This window comes from Cervus canadensis, chromosome 26 (assembly GCF_019320065.1).
Source record: "Cervus canadensis isolate Bull #8, Minnesota chromosome 26, ASM1932006v1, whole genome shotgun sequence".
Lineage (NCBI taxonomy): Eukaryota > Metazoa > Chordata > Mammalia > Artiodactyla > Cervidae > Cervus > Cervus canadensis.
In genome coordinates this window covers 29,987,052-30,003,169 of record NC_057411.1, presented here as the reverse complement: position 1 = coordinate 30,003,169, position 16,118 = coordinate 29,987,052, and the positions used below count along the sequence as shown (strand labels likewise).

At 42.4% G+C, this 16,118-nt stretch overlaps 1 protein-coding gene across 2 annotated transcripts in view; it reads right to left on the bottom strand.

The window, feature by feature from the left end:
- The window catches only part of FRAS1 (Fraser extracellular matrix complex subunit 1), a 504,323-nt gene that overhangs the window by 11,350 nt on the left and 476,855 nt on the right, over positions 1-16,118 (bottom strand). For both annotated transcript variants that reach the window (XM_043447950.1, XM_043447951.1), the window contains 5 exons: positions 15,581-15,731; positions 13,569-13,676; positions 11,711-11,870; positions 7,499-7,615; positions 1,103-1,269 (listed from right to left, as the gene is read on the bottom strand). In XM_043447950.1, the coding sequence (XP_043303885.1) occupies positions 1,103-1,269; positions 7,499-7,615; positions 11,711-11,870; positions 13,569-13,676; positions 15,581-15,731 (703 nt within the window). The remainder of the gene's footprint in view (positions 1-1,102; positions 1,270-7,498; positions 7,616-11,710; positions 11,871-13,568; positions 13,677-15,580; positions 15,732-16,118) is intronic.

Below are 16,118 nucleotides of genomic sequence, written 5' to 3'. Positions count from 1 at the left end.
GAGGATGGACGGCCAGAGAGCGGGAAGTGGTCAGAAAGGCAAGATGGCGTCAGGTGAGGCTGGCACAAAAGAAACCAGAGAACCAAGTGTCCAAATCCATAGGCGTGGTGTCTGACAAGAGAGAATTCTGGGCTGCAGTAGGACAAAGCCAGTCTGCAACAGACAACGCAGGAGTGACTGGGAAGAAGGGTCATGGGGACAGTGTCTATATTCACCACTCCTTCGGGAAGATTCTCAGAGAAAAGAAAAGGAGGACGTGTGGGTTGAAGTTTGAGCAAGAGGTAGGGATGAGAGATTTTTTCTCTAATGGGATATGTTTTTAGGATGAGAGAAAAAACTCAGATATGAGCAAAAGATTAAAAGTAAGAAAAAGGCAGAAAAGAGAAACTGGAAGAAAAGAAAATTGATTCATTTATAGTTTATTCATTCAACAAATATTTATTGAGCATCCCATTCATGGGATGATGTGCAAATTTGATAATAAGTAAAGAAATATGATATTAAAAATTATGACAAGTACTATAAAAAATGAACAACATTTAGTGAAAGTGAAAGATATGAAAACCTGTATTAGATTGACTGGTATGGTCAAAGCCAGTCTCTCTGGGGAGGTTAGCATTTAGATAGAGACCTGAAGAAGAAGAAAGTCAAGGGAGCCCTGTCTGGAGCAGGGGGAGGGCAAAGGAACCATTTCAAGTAGAGCAAGCCTGCTGAAGAAGACATGGACGTTTGGCATAGTTTTGAGGCTGGTAGGCAGTCATATTGCAATCTCAGGAACTGACAGATGAAGCAATTCACCCAAAGTTAGACAATGCATTCGAATCTGGCTGGAAGCCCCCGTGTTCTTACGACTCATGAGCACTTTCACACTTATCACATCACTGATTATTATAACACAAAGAATATGATCTTATTTTGAAATAACCTGAAGGAAGAATATGAATCTGTTCTTTGACTAAACCCTGGCTGCCCTGGAACCAGCCCTGGGGGACTCTTCCCTGGAGAGCTGACTGAAAGCTGACAAGCAGAGATTCTAGGAGACCTATCCAACAGCTTCTCAAGTCCAGTAGAGTCTCTGTCTTTGGGTGAAGGGAACGCTTACCTTTCGAGAAGGCTCCTTTGTAATCCATTTCTGCCAGTGACATATCAGAAGTGTTGGGGTCCATTAAGAACACCTTCTCGTTGTTGCAGAGCTGAAATTCAGTATTGAGCGAATACACAACAGGGACAGGGCGGTTGGTCTGCTGGAATGCAATGGGTATCAGGAATCTAAATGCAGAAAAACAAGAGCTCCTTGAGAGTAGGATTGATTTTTCATCAGTCATTTGGGCTGCCCTTCTGTTCCCACCCTGCACTTTGCTGTAGGTGCTAAAACATTTAGTGAATAAAGAGATGGGTACAGGCAAGAGCTGAAGAATTGATGCTTTTGAATTGCGGTGTTGGAGAAGACTCTTGAGAATCCCTTGGACTGCAAGGCGATCCAACCAGTCCATCCTAAAGGAAATTAATCCAGAATATTCATTGAAAGGACTGACGCTGAGGCTGAAACTCCAATACTCTGGCCACCTGATGTGAAGAACTGACTCATTTGAAAAGACCCTGATGCTGGGGAAGATTGAAGGCAGGAGGAGAAGGGGACAGCAGAGGATGAGATGGTTGGATGGCATCACCAACTCAATGGACATGAGTTTGAGTAAACTCTGGGAGTTGGTGATGGACAGGGAGGCCTGCATGCTGCAGTCCATGGGGTCAGAAAGAGTCGGATGCAACTGAGTGACTGAACCGAACTGAACTGACAGGCCAGAGACTTTATTTAGTTCAAGTTCTTATGAGGTTCATCTGCTCTTTGGAGCAGGAATAATCTAATTGGCCTTTAGACTCTTCAATATTCTTTGCTTTTCCTGGCCCTCTCATTCTGGAAAGCCCTGAGGTTCAAATTGAGATTAGAGGTAATGAATTTAGTTTTCTGACTTTGACCTTGACAAACCTACTGGAATGCTCCCTCCTTGTCTGCTACCACCCGTTGCCTAGAGAACTCTTACTGTTCAGATCTCAAACACCACTTTCTCTAGGAAGCTTACCTTCTTTCTCTTCCCTCCCAGGCTGGGTCAGATCTCTTATCATTGGTTCTCAATACACTGTGCAGTGTTTTTCTTTTTTTTTTTTCCATAGTACTTATTGTGGCTTGCTGTTCTATTTAAATGTGTGATCAAAGTCTGATTCACCCATTACAATTTCCATAGAGTCATAGTCCATATCTATCTGCTCACCACTGTACCTTTGATGCTAGCCAAGTTCCTAACACATATATTTGTTAAAGAAAAATGCACAAGAGGAAGAGGAGGTTGGATGGCATCACTGACTGAATGGACACAAGTTTGAACAAACTCTGGGAGATAGTGAAGGACAGGAAAGCCTGGCATACTGCAGTTCACGGAGTAGCAAAGAATCAGACTCAACTTAGCAACTGAACAGCAATGCACAAGTGGTAATTTCAATGCTTTATTCTTCCAACTGAGTCCATCTGACCATTCCTTACTTTTAATTGAACTGCTCTGGGGGTAGATTTGAGAGGGCTGAGGTGAAGAAGGAGTTTGGGGCACAGGAGAAACCCACACAAAGCAGTTTTTACAGCTATGATATAACTATTCATTGTACCAAGACTTCATTCACCAGACTCAGGGAAATAGGTTTTTCCTGTTGATGTTGGTATTATCAGAATCTATTCAGTGCCAGGCCATAAGACACTGGATAAATACTTACTGATTAAAAAGGATGAATGATGAGATTGAGATGATGATAATCATAATTTATAAGGTTATAATGACCTCACAAAAATAGGCATAACAGGAGACACAATTCTTTTGAATTAAGTCTGAATTTCCTGAGTCAGACTAGATAGTTGTGTATATCTTAGAGTCTTATTGCATCCATACAGAGCCATATCAAAAGATGTGGAGATGATCAAATGTACAGTTAGGCCTAAGGAGGCTCACCCTGGGAATAATGGGGAAGCCACAGGTAAGGATCTCCCTGATGAAGAACAAGAACATCCAACCCTGACGCTTCAGTACACCCACCAATACTCTTCACCCTGCAGACTTCTATATTCACCAACTCTGGGACTAGAAGTGGGGCTAATGATTTTTTTGCTCCTTTTTGCCATTTCAAACCATTATTTCTCTCTCTTCTCAAAAAAAAAAAAAAAAAAAAAAATCTAGCACCTACCCTGGAGAAACTTCTCACACATGTTAACTAAGAGACACATAGAGACAGACGGAGTGAGAGAGAGAATCTGGGATTATAAACCAGAGCAGTCAAATAAATTGCGGGCAATTCCTATGGAGACTACCTTAATGCAGTGAAAGACAAACAGCAGCTCCATGGATCAACATTCATGCTGATTTCACTTATGAATCAACAAACAATTCACTGAGAACAGTGAGAATTAATGCAGTCTGAAAATTTTATATAAAGTTCAAAGATATGCAAAACCATGTAGAAGTAAATGTGAGGTGAGAAGTAGTAGCATTAGTCACTCAGTCATGTCCAACTCTTTGCCATCCCACAGACTGTAGCCCACCAGGCTCCTCTGTCCATGGGATTCTCCAGGCAAGAATACTGGAGTGCATTACCATTCCCTTCTCCAGAGGATCTTCCCAACCCAGGGATTGAACCCAGGTCTCCTGCATTGCAGGCAGATTCTTTACCATTTGAGTTACAGGGATGATCTAAATATGAGGTGAACCATAAGCCAAAACAAGGGATAAAATGAAATCCCTCAGTCATGTCCAACTCTTTGCGACCCCAAGGACTGTAGTCTACCAGGCTCCTCTATCCATAGGATTTTCTAGGCAAGAGTACTGGAGTAGGGTGCCATTTCCTTCTCCAGGGGATCTTCCTGATCCAGGGATTGAACCCCAATCTTCTGCGTTGCAGGCAGACACTTTACCATCTGAGCCACCAGGGAAACCCAAAACAAGGGATGAAAGGCACAAATACCAGGCTAGTGGTTAACTTAGTGGAGAGCTTGGGAGAGTACAACTGAATGAGGCATTGAAGGTATTTAAAAGGTACCAGGAATGTTTTCTTTTTTCTTTTTTTTCCGACTCCCAGTTTCATTAGTTATAAAGTGGAAATACAGTAAGCAATCTTGAGGGTGATCACTGTAATGAGACTTGAACTTACAATATTGTAAAATATAGTTAGCCTCCAATTAAAATAAATCAATAAATTAAAAAAAAAAGAGCTTAGTACAGAGCCTACCACATAGTCTGCACTCCATACACGGTCACTGATACCACTGGTAGTTACTATTATTCACTTAGCATCAGGATCATAGTGCAAGGGATACCCAGTTCACTGCAGTTATAATTCTTACTAGGTAATATTCTTGAGGTTTTATATATCCATGCTATATGGTCTTCTGGGTACTAAAACATTTCATAATTTAAAAAAATGTATTAAAGGGACTTCCCTGGTGGTCTAGTACTTAAGCCTCTGCCTTCCAATGCAGGGGGCACTGGTTTTATCCCTGGCTGGGGAACTAAGATCCCACAGGCCTCCCAGCATAGCCAAAAAATAAAGTAAGAAGTAAATAAGCAAAATAAAACTCGATTACATGAATAAAAAATTCCCCAGCATATCTCTTCAGATGATTTGCCCTCTGTTCTTCCTTTCTTCAGCCAGCCACCATTTTCCTGGTCACTGTCCCTCCCACACCTGACTGACTACAGGCTCTCCAGTCTCGCTCCTGCCCTCAGTCTCAGTGATTTCAATGGATGAACCATCTATCCCCCAAGCCTCTCAGTTCCTTGATGTCTTCACCTCCAAAGAGCACGTGCTCCTCTCCACTGCAGCCATCTATGCTCCGCCATCCTACTAGGCATCTCCTCCATAAAACCTCACTTTCAAACATCTCACACTCTACCTACCACTTCCTATCTTTCCAGCTCACCTCCTCTTTTACTCCCACTCATTAATTCTTCAACCACACCAGGCCCTCTGCAACCACATTTACCAGGATGCAGAAGATCTGGAACACTGACACATTCATGGTGGGGATGTACACACACAGTTACACATTTATAAACACTTTGGAAAACAGTGCGCCCGTTTCATAAGAAGCTAAACACACCATAGAATCCAGCCACTCCACTCCTAGGTATTTACACAGGAAAACAGAAAGCTTGTGTCCATATAAAGGCTTATCTATGTGTGTTTATAGCAACTTTATTTATAATAGCCCAAACTGGAAATAATCCAAATGTCCATCAACTAACTGATTTGATAAATGAACTGTAGCGTGTGCACACCATGGCATACAGCTCAGCAACAACAGGAACAAGCTACTGATACACACAACCATGAGTGAGTCAAAATAATCATGTCGAGCAAGAGAAGTCAGAGAAAGAGAATTCGTATTGTGTGATGCCACTTACACAAATTAGTAGAATATGCAAGCTAATCTGTAACGACAGAAGGATCAGTAGATACCGAGGGGGTTGGGTGTGGGGAAGAGATGGGAGTGGGGATACCAAAGGGTCATGAGGAAACTTTTGAAGAAAATAGACATCACCACTATCTTAATTGTGGTGATATTTCACAAGTACATATATGTCAAAATTGATCAAATTGTATGTACTTTAAACACATACTAGTCATCTTACATTAATAAGCAATTTAATGGTAATTTAAAGACAATTCAGGGACTTCCCTGGTGGTCCAGTGGTTAAGAAATCTGCCTCCCAATGCAAGGGATGCAGGTTTGATGCCTGGCTGGGGAATCCTACATTACTCCAGGTGACTAAGTCCACATGCCACAACTAGAGCGAAGTCCATGCTCCGAAATGAAAGATCCCCTGAGCTGCAACTATGACCCAGTGCAGCCAACAAATTAATAAATAAATGTGTTTTTTGGAAAAAAAATTCAATAGGGCCCTCAGCACTGCTGATCCGCTGTGTCTGTAACTCTCTTCCATACTTACTTTCCACTCTCAGAGACGACTCTATTTCACTTACTCCTCTCTTCTCAAACCTCACTGTTCCTTACTTTGAGCTATGCTTGACTTCTCATTTCATGGAGAAAACAGACTCAGTCAGATGTCTCCTTGGTCATCCTTACCCTCCCAACCTACTAATTCTCCCTTCACCTGTATCCATAGACTGTGCCTGCCTTCCTTTCTTAGTAGATGAAGTGTCTGCTTCTGGCTAAGGTTGGCGGGTCCCTGCATGTCTGGGTCTGCCCCTGTTCCACTCGAGGACTTAGCTCTGCATATCTTCCCTCTTCCCAATGCATTGCCTGTTTCCCCCAGTAGACCAATAGGGCTATTCTCACCAGCACACAAACATCCTGAAATATTTTGCACCTAAAACACACACACACAAAACCTCCTTCGATCCTTCATCTCTTCCCACTAATGCCCCTGAAACCTTTTATAACAAAACTCTTTCAGCATTGCTTTGTCCCTTTTATCTCCACGTTCTTGCCTCTCTCTCTTGAACCTACTCTAATCAGGCCTCATCCTCCTCAGTCCACTGAACCTGACTTTTATCAAGATTATCGATGAATTCTGTACGGCCAAATCCAATGGCCAAGTCTCAGACTCTTAATTTGAAAGTCACATTCCAAATTATCTTCTCTTAATGACAATGTCAGATTCTGTTTTCAGCGCCTTCTCTCTGAAATGTTTTCCAGTCACTCTGCTCAGCTCCTAGAAAGGTGGCACTAGACTATATGCACTGCTTCAGAGCAGAGGTGACTTTTAATCCTCTGCTAGAGTCTCCATGCTGAGACGAGAGCCAAGGACACAGTAAGAGCTGAATAAATACGGGCCGAATGAATGAACATCGGCACAACGAGGACAGGCTCAGGTCAGAGGTGGGGGCGGGCTGATGGACAGTTTGATTCTTATTATTCATGGCGGTTACATTCTATAACGCTGCAATGAACACGGAATGAATGAATTGTGAACAGCTGCCCCTGGGGGGAAATCAGGGGTCAAGTTCCTGCAGCCTCTGCTCACAACATTTTCATCAGTGATCAATACCTAACTCTGTTTTATGTATCTTTCTATCTAAAGACACATTATTTGATAAATACTGCTGATTCCTTAGCATAGAACTCATGGTGATGGCACTGAAGTTCATGCTTGAATGAAGCTCATCTGACACTCCATTTGGCTCATCACCACCTTCTTGTATGTAGGAAACAAGACAGCACTTTGGTGCTCTGCTGGGGAGCCATTTTAAACAGCAAAATCACCAACATGAGGGACAAAAATTTGAAAAACCTGGCAGCAAATGGACTGTAAAAGGGACACTTGTTCACAGGATGAGAAATCTGAGCTGGGAATGTGGCTCAGATGACCGCGATTTCATCACTCTGCAGGTCAGGGAACGATCAGGATAGCGCCACGAAAATTGGATTTGGGGTTACATATAAACGTCAGTGAGCAGGTAAGTTCACAAATAGTGAGGATCAATCCTCTCTCCCTACCTCTCTGGGGCGTGTGCGGTGCAGGCCAGAGGCTTTTCTCCTGGGTCCACCCATGGCTGCGTGGGTTGCACCGTGCAAGGGATCAGGTAGATGGTGTACTCCCCGGAGTAATCCTTCCTGGAAACAGGCAGGCAGACTATGGTTAGAGAGACGGATTTAGAGATTATTTACTTACCCAGAAACACCCTGACTTCAGTAGACAAGTTTTCAGATGATACTTGTGCTCAGCATCCAACCAAGAACTTCAGCAGTCTGCAGACACAAATTTCAGGAATTCATCACACTTGTGATTATTCTAACACACTTCAGAGTACTAGCCAGAGGTGTTAAATAGAGTTCTTTTCATTATTCAAGTCCTTTCCATGAGAAATGCTGAGAAAGGCACACTGTTGATAAAAATCTAAAAGGCTCCAGTGAGAGCAAAACTGACCTGACCGCATCCTTTTTACACCCCCGTGAAACTGACTTGACAACGTCTGTTTGGTGTTTCTTGCTGACTGACACCCTGTTACACATTCTGGACTGCAAAGACTTTCGTTTACTGAGCCAGCTGCTGCTGCTGCTCTGATTGAAAAGGTAGTGAAGCCCTGGGGGTTAACTAACCCCACTCCAGAGACGGCTGCCATCCCCATTTCATTAGCATTCCGTTTCAGGACTTCTCTCCCAAACCCTCATCCTTTCAGTGAAGTTGAAGAACAACATCACTTCTCATCGGAGATGACTTGCTGGGAATTTCTGTGTTTACAGTGGGGCATGAGATTCTGCAGGTCGTGACCCTGAGAGTACAGAGCCTTGGTAGCCCTCACCTACTTCATTTCCCACACTTGTCATCCAGCAGCCCAGCCCCTGGCAGGCTGCCTGAAAGGCAGCCAGACAGCCAGAAGTGGCAGGAAGATTCTTCAAGGGCCTTGGGAGGCTGCCACCCATTGAATGAGGAGCTCAGGGCTGTGAATCTTAATTCTAACTAGTGTGATTTGTGATCAGTCCTCACTTTCTCCATGTTCCTTCTTTGACCATTTCTTTGGCATTATTTGTGTCTGTTTATTAGCAAAGTGATAGCAAAGATTTAGTAATCATAAATAAATAGCCAGCTTCCCTGGTGACTCAGATGGTAAAGAATCTGCCTGCAGTGCAGGAGACCTGGGTTTGATCCCTGGGTCAGGAGGATCCCCTGAAGAAGGGATTGGTTACCCACTCCAGTATTCTTGCCTGGAGAATTCCATGGACAGAGGAACCCGGCAGGCTACAGTCCATGGGGTCGCAAAGAGTTGGACATGACTAAGTGACTAACACTTAGTAAAGAAATAAGTAAATACAACTTTCAGGACACAGCCTGGGGTCAGTTTAGTGAGACGGCCCAGGCTGGAAATGGGGAGACAGTCTAACCCTGCCTTTGCTCTGCTTCTGCCACAACTGCACAATTTTAGACAAAGCAGGCAAACTTTCAGGACTTAAGTTTCTAAGCCCCTTTGTGCCTTGGAAGTTTGTATGTCTGTAGGTCTGTATGTCTACAGTTTTTTCACTCGATCCTTATCTTCCTCCAAAGCTGGAACCATCAGGAAATGAGATCTCGTATACTATCTTTGAATGACACAAAAATTGACCTGTGTAATGTGAATAGTAGCTCTTAATGGAAATACTTAATTAGGCAGAACTGCCCATGCCTGACTCCTGCTTTCCAAAAGTTAGGCCATTGCAAAGTAGAAATAGAGACACAGATGTAGAAAACAGATGTATGGATAACAAGGGAAGATAGGGATGGGATGGGATGAATTGGGAGATTGGGATTGATATATATACACTATTGATATTACGGACAAAATAGCTAACTAATGAGAACCTACTGTGGAGCCCAGGGAAGTCTACTCAGTGTTCTGTGGTAGATGGGAAATGGGTTAAACTCACTTCTAAGTGGGGTAGATGGGTTAACTGGGAAGGAAATCCAAGGAAGAAGGGATGTATGTATAGGTGTGGCTGGTTCACTTTGCTATGCAGCAGAAACGAATCCAACACTGTAAAACCACTATATTCCAATTAAAACAAGAACAAAAAGGCCAGATCCTGTTGTTCTTCCCCTTGAACCTGCAGTGGCTCCTGTTGCACCAGAGTGAAAAAGTCCACACACTTGGCCTTCAAGGCCCCACAGCAGCCCGACCCTGTCTCTTGTCACCCGCTTCATCCACTCCATTCCAGCCACCGAAATTTTGTCAAACTCTGGAACTTTGCCGGGAACCCAGATAATCTGCACAGTGAGCTCCCTTGTTTCCTTCAAGTCTTTGCTTGAATGTGCCTTCTTAATGAGGCCTAGGCTGAACTTCCTAACCAACAAATTACAATGTCCCCCACTCCTGATTCCCCTTACCCTGTTCTCAACCTTTTATTTTCCACAGTGCTGAGTCGGACAAGCCTTAGCAACACCACCACCAACAGCATCACCTTCTAACATTACTGTACTCATCCACTGTGTCTACCTGTGGGTGCAGAGATTTTTATTTCATCCACTGATGTATTCATAGTAAAAGTTCAATAAATATCTATTGATCAAATGAATGCAAGACAAATGCCATGGTCTCCCCAGGCTGCAGTTCTATGTTTCCCACCCCTGAATATGACTTAGGTCAATTTCCTGACTATTCCTGCAAATATGCCCAACACAGTCTGGGGGTAGGTTTTTAATCCTGTGGTTCTCTTCCCCAATTTTCTGAAAACTAGAAGTCTCCCATCAGTTGCTCAGCCTCCCCGAGAAGGCTTGGCCAGCTCCCCAGCTGCTATGGTCTCCCAGCCCTAAGCAGCTGTGGTCTGATTGCTTGGCATGGCTCACGGTGTACACAGCACAGAATGCTTGGTGTTATTCTTTGCTTTGCCATTTATCTATGGATTTAACCTCCTTACCGCAAATGTTAGCTCATAAAGGATGCTTATTCAGGAACTACTATGTGCTAAAACATGCAGTTCCGGGGCTTACCCTTGAGAAGTTCACAATCTAATGGAAATGGGACTCAGAGCATTATAACATGCTGAGCTGTGTTATAGTAAAAGCTGGAACAACACGAGAACCAGGAGGAGGAGATTCTAACACAGCATGGAGTCGGCCAAGGTGTCTCGGAAGGGTTGGTATCTGAGCTGGAGCTCAGAGGAGTTTGAGATGCGCAGGAGGAAGGGAGCAAGAAGGGTAGGCAGATTATAACTTTTTATTTTATTTTATTTTTATAAATAAAAGCAAAGAGGTATGGATGGGCTGGTGGAGTCAGAGGTTGGGCACACATGTGGTTAGAAGGCTGGGTTTGAGGCGAGGCTTAGAGGGAAGGATTTGGGTGTTGCTCAAAGAGCTGGACTTCATTTGCTAAGCAGTGGGGCGTCAGCAAAGGATTTAAAGAGGACCATTTCTCTGTCTATAAATTGGGACAAGTACATGCACAATCTCATGAGGTTCTAGAAAACACAATAAAGATTATTTTGTTATATATTGATTTCAAAGGAATCAGGAGGTACCAGAAAAACCTGATATAAGACCAAACATTTGTAACTAACATAAAATTTTAAAAAATTATTCTTAGGACAATTTGCCACTTTTTAATTGCAAATAATAAGATTTTCATGCTAAAGATATGTACTAATTTCATGACCCACAAAATGGGGCTAACAATATTTAGTATAGGCTCCATTATTCTTTTAATGCTAAAAGTTTTCGTTTGTCCTATTCTTTCCTTTTACAAATGGAATAGCTCACTATATTTATTCCAATCTCATTCTACCTCTATATCGGGTGTAGAAGACTAAATCTTGTTATTTATTTTACAGGACATTGAATCATAAGGGGTGACATCTGAACCTGATAACTAGTGATCCTGGATTTTATACTGGTTGTAATCACTGGGAATGAAATTTCTTTATTATACTAAGATATTAGTTGGACACATTTCCCAGCTTCCTTTGCAGGTAGATGTGCCATGTGACAGTTCTGGCCAATGTGATGTGAGAAAAATGGATGTGAACCTTACCAATTCTTACCCTTGAAATAAGGGTGATCCCTGTCCAATTTATACATCAGAAACTGATCTGAGCTACATCTGTTTCTCTAGTTGCCAGATGGCTATTTCTGTCTATCCCACTTTTAAAATAGAAAAGTTTTAAAAGTTTTCTTCTAGTTTTTGAAGAAAAGCCCTTAAAGAAGCAGAAAATATTTCAGATTTACCCCTGAACTGTACTCACCTGTTATAAGAGCTTGTAGCTCGCCAGAGTTGATAAGGAGAATCGAAAGTCTGAGCACTCCATAGGAGCTGCAGGTCAAATTCAATTCCTCCGAGGTGGTCTGGAGTCAGTATGAATGACTTCATATCAGGGAGGGTGTGGTGCTCCATCACAAACTGTCCTATTTCAAGGGGAAACACACAGACACTTATTTGTAAGTTTGCTTGTGGTCAATCTCCTACAAAAGCCTTGGAACTGAATTAATATTCTTCTATAAAAAAATCAAGGTTATACCTACCCACTTGGTTCTGAAAATATATCCCACACTGGGTGGGACAGCATGGCCTCTTACCTCAGTCCATCATCCTACTCATGATCGTTGTTAGGGTCACATACATTTATAGATAATAATAAATGTGCCTTGTAGAAATGGCACTAATGAGCATATTCACAATAATATGAGTACTTATGTAACAATGAACATTGAACACACTTAGCTCTGAACTCTAACCAATATGTTTCTTGGAGGTAGAAAGATCTCAGTAGTTCATAAATAGAAATATCAATTTCAGATTTAAAAAATCTAATTTAGGATCACTCAAGTCCTTTGTGGAAGGAGGCAATTGTAAACATCCTTAAAAGGTAAGGATTACTCAGCAAGACACCTCTACTCTCTTAAAGTACAGTCATTTAGTGTCATGAATAAATAAAAGTAGGGGAACTATTCTACATCAAAAAAATAAAAAAGTAAAAGTTAGTCACACAGTCCTGTCTGACTCTGCGATCTCAGGGACTGTAGCCTGCCTGGCTCCTCTGTCCATGGAATTCTCCAGGCAAGAGTACTGGAGTGGGTTGCCGTTTCCTTCTCCAGGGAATCCTCCCAGGTCTTCTGCAATGCAGGGAGATTCTTTCCCAACTGAGCCATAGGGTGGCTCATTCTATATTGAAAGAGACCAAAGAGGTATAACAGCCAAAATGGAACCTATGGATCTTGACTGGATTCACTTTTGTTTTATATACACAGATGCAAAGCAAATATAAACAAATATAAAAATAGGTATAAAAGACATTTGTGGGACACAAATGGAGGGAGCACGAACAGGAACTAGATGTTATTAGATTGGTGTGAAATAGCTTGGCCATAGTAATGCTACTGTGATGTGTAAGAGAAGGTCCTTGTTTCAGGAGGTGGCTACTGAAGTACAGTAAGTCCCCTGCATATGAATGAGCTCTGTTCCAAAAGTGTGATCGTACATCCAGTTTATTCCTAAGCCCAACGAAGTCAGCCTAGGTATGCAACTAGCATAATAACTGGCCATATAGTATTGTACTGTAATAGGTTTATAATACTTTCCACACAAATCGTACATAAAACGCAAACACAGAACATAGAAAACATTTTTATTCTCACAGTACAATACCTTGGAAAGTACAGTAGTACAGTAAAATGGCTGGCATCAAGTCAACAGGCAAAAATAATTAGACTGGAGGAGGAAGAGAAGATGGGGGATGACAGATCTAAAGGATCGTCCACAATAGGAGATGAAGGGCAAGCAACAATTTCACTCAAGCCTAACACTGATGGTTTAGGTTTTGGTTTCTTGCTGTAGCTAGGCACACGTTTGCATCTTGAAAGGTTCGTATGTAGGGGACTTACTGTATTTAGGATAATGTGGCATGACGCCTACAACTTATCTTCAAGTGATGTGATAAAAAAAATGGGAATATGTGTGTGTGTGTACATACATGCACATAGCAAAATGTTAACAATTGTTGGTTTTGTCCTTCATTGTCCTATTCTTTCAACTTTTCTCTATGCTTGAATGTTTCTTAGTAATAAAAAAAAAAAACTTGAGGAAAAGAATGGCACTGATATTACCTCTGAATTTGGCATGGGTCTTGAATTCAATAACCAGACGGCCATCCTCTCGAATGTAGATCCTTATTATCTGCAGCCTGGCAGAGAGCACACTGTCCGTCTGGATTCCTGGGAAGGCAACCACACATAGAACATTCAAGTGAAGGCTTGGAGAAGAGCTCCCAGACAGTAGTCTACAGATGAGTTACCCCAGGGACACCTCTAAGTAGAGCCACACACTTACTTGAATGTAACTTAGGACAAATTTTCATACTTGCATGAACATAGGGTCTATTTGGAAAAGATCCTGATGCTGGGAAAGATTGAAGGCAAGAGGAGAAGAGGGTGGCAGAGGATGAGATGGTTGGATGGCATCACCAACTCAATGGACATTAATTTGAGCAAATTCTGGGAGATAGTGAGGGACAGTGGAGCCTGGCGTGCTGCAGTCCGTGGGGTCACAAAGAGCTGGACGTGACTTAGCGACTGAACAACAGCAACAGAGTCTATTTAGAGACGTGTGCCAGTCAGCATTGTAAGACAGCTCGTTCTATTCGGTTCTTTTTTCACAACTCTATTCTTCTGACAGTCTCTATACCTGCAGATGTCACTTAGAGCAGGTACAGGGTCCCACTTCAGAGCTCAGAAAAAAATGGTCCCTAAACCTTCTTACTATTAACTTTACACTAGGATGTGGTTACAGCATGCCTGCTTCAGACTGTATTTTCTTTTCCTCACCAGGACATCTTTCAGGACTTAACAGAACCATAACCAGTGTCCTGGTGGCTATACTTCGTATTGAAAGCAATAAAGAATTACAGGTGAGCTTGTAGAAAACTAGTTACGCATGACAGGACATGAGTCCACTGTGGCTTTAATAAGAGCAATTGCAATCACGATACCTGTTGACCAAAAACTAAAGGGGAAGCAAAGAAAGGGGGAAAGCAAGTTTAAAAAACCCCCAGCTCAAGAATTATCTGACCCAGAGTGTGAACACTCCCTGGGGTTATTTCTTATGAGAAATATAATATAAATAAATGATTTGACCTTAAACCATTTAACAGAAGGAAAGACTGTACTTTCCATTAGTAGAAGTGAAGCTCCATCTAAAGAAATCTACTCAGATGAAGTAACTCTGCCTCCAATCAAGTAAATCACCACCAGGGGTGGAGAGAGGAGGAATGGGAGCAATACAAAAAGGGGAAATGAGCTTGGGGCTGGGTTTGAAGTAGAGGACACTGAAAATGGGGAAAAAATTACAAAAAATCAACTCAGATCCATTGGAATGAATGGAGGAGAGAATCATGGAGTTTTTTTTTTTTTTTTTTTGAATCATGAGTTTTAAGGGACATTCATGGGGCAGCAGTGGGAGAAGGTCAGTGTAGGGAGGCAGAAGAGAGAGGCCTGAGGATCTTAGCTGAAGGGTCGTCAACCACCCAGGCCCTGGGAGGACCTCCTCTCAAGAAGAGCAGTAACATAGACAAGCCTAAGGTGAAGGTCATTGAAAAAATTCAGCATTGCAGTCTTTGAAGTAAAAATGAACACTTTCAAGGATGCAACGAAAGAGCAAACTCGGTATCAAATGAATAAAGTAACCCAGGTTATTCTTGATATATTTCTCCATTTCTGCGTGTCTGATTTCAAGACCCTATTCTCCTTAAACAGCATGAATCACATCATTTTTACCTAGGAGGCAATGAACGTGACTATATTCCAAAAGAGCACACACTCATTCAAACCCCCGAAGGGGCAGTATGGGACTTGTCTATCACTTGCCATCCTCTACTCTGGGTCCCTGCCTCCCTGGACTGAATTTATTCAGATGGTAGAGGCCTTCCAGCATTATCATCTATGGACATCAGTCTTTCTCAGAAACCACAGATCTGTATCCTTTTTACACTTTGTGTGGCTCTCCTTTGACTGTATATAGGACAAGAGGATGAGGAATGCAGCTACCATTAAAACTCAATACTTAAAAAATAAAATGTTGCTTAAGCATAAGGTAAGACTTGTTGAGATGTCAGTGAGTGTACCTGTTCTCCAGAGAACAGTGTCATAGAAGAAGGAGAACTCCATCTCGGTGTGATGCTCCAAGGAGGCCCAGCCCCTGGGGGCCGTCACGTAGATGTAGGACACGTAGAGCGGCACGTGCACCGTCAGGAAGGACTGAGCGGAGTCTCTCACCTGCCGAGCAAGTGGGGTGCACAGGAGAGGGTTATTTCTCCCCGAGATGAAGAGCTAGATGAGCATCGCATATCGGTTCAATCTTCATTCACTCATTTAGCCACTTATTCAGTATTAATCAAGCGCTCATGATTGTGCCAGGCACCCAGGAACTGGGTCCTTAGCAGTGGGAAAAAACTAAAATCCCTGCCTTACGGAACCTACCGTCTAGTATGGGAGATACATAAATGTGAAAAATAAAGGGATGGAAAGTGGCCAGGGTGCTTCTTTCGATAAGATAATCAGAGAAGACTTTTTCAAGGAGGTAACACTTAAAGACACTTAACTTTTTTTTTTAATATTTATTTTTATTGGTTTATTTTGGCTGAGCTGAGTCTTAGTTGAGGC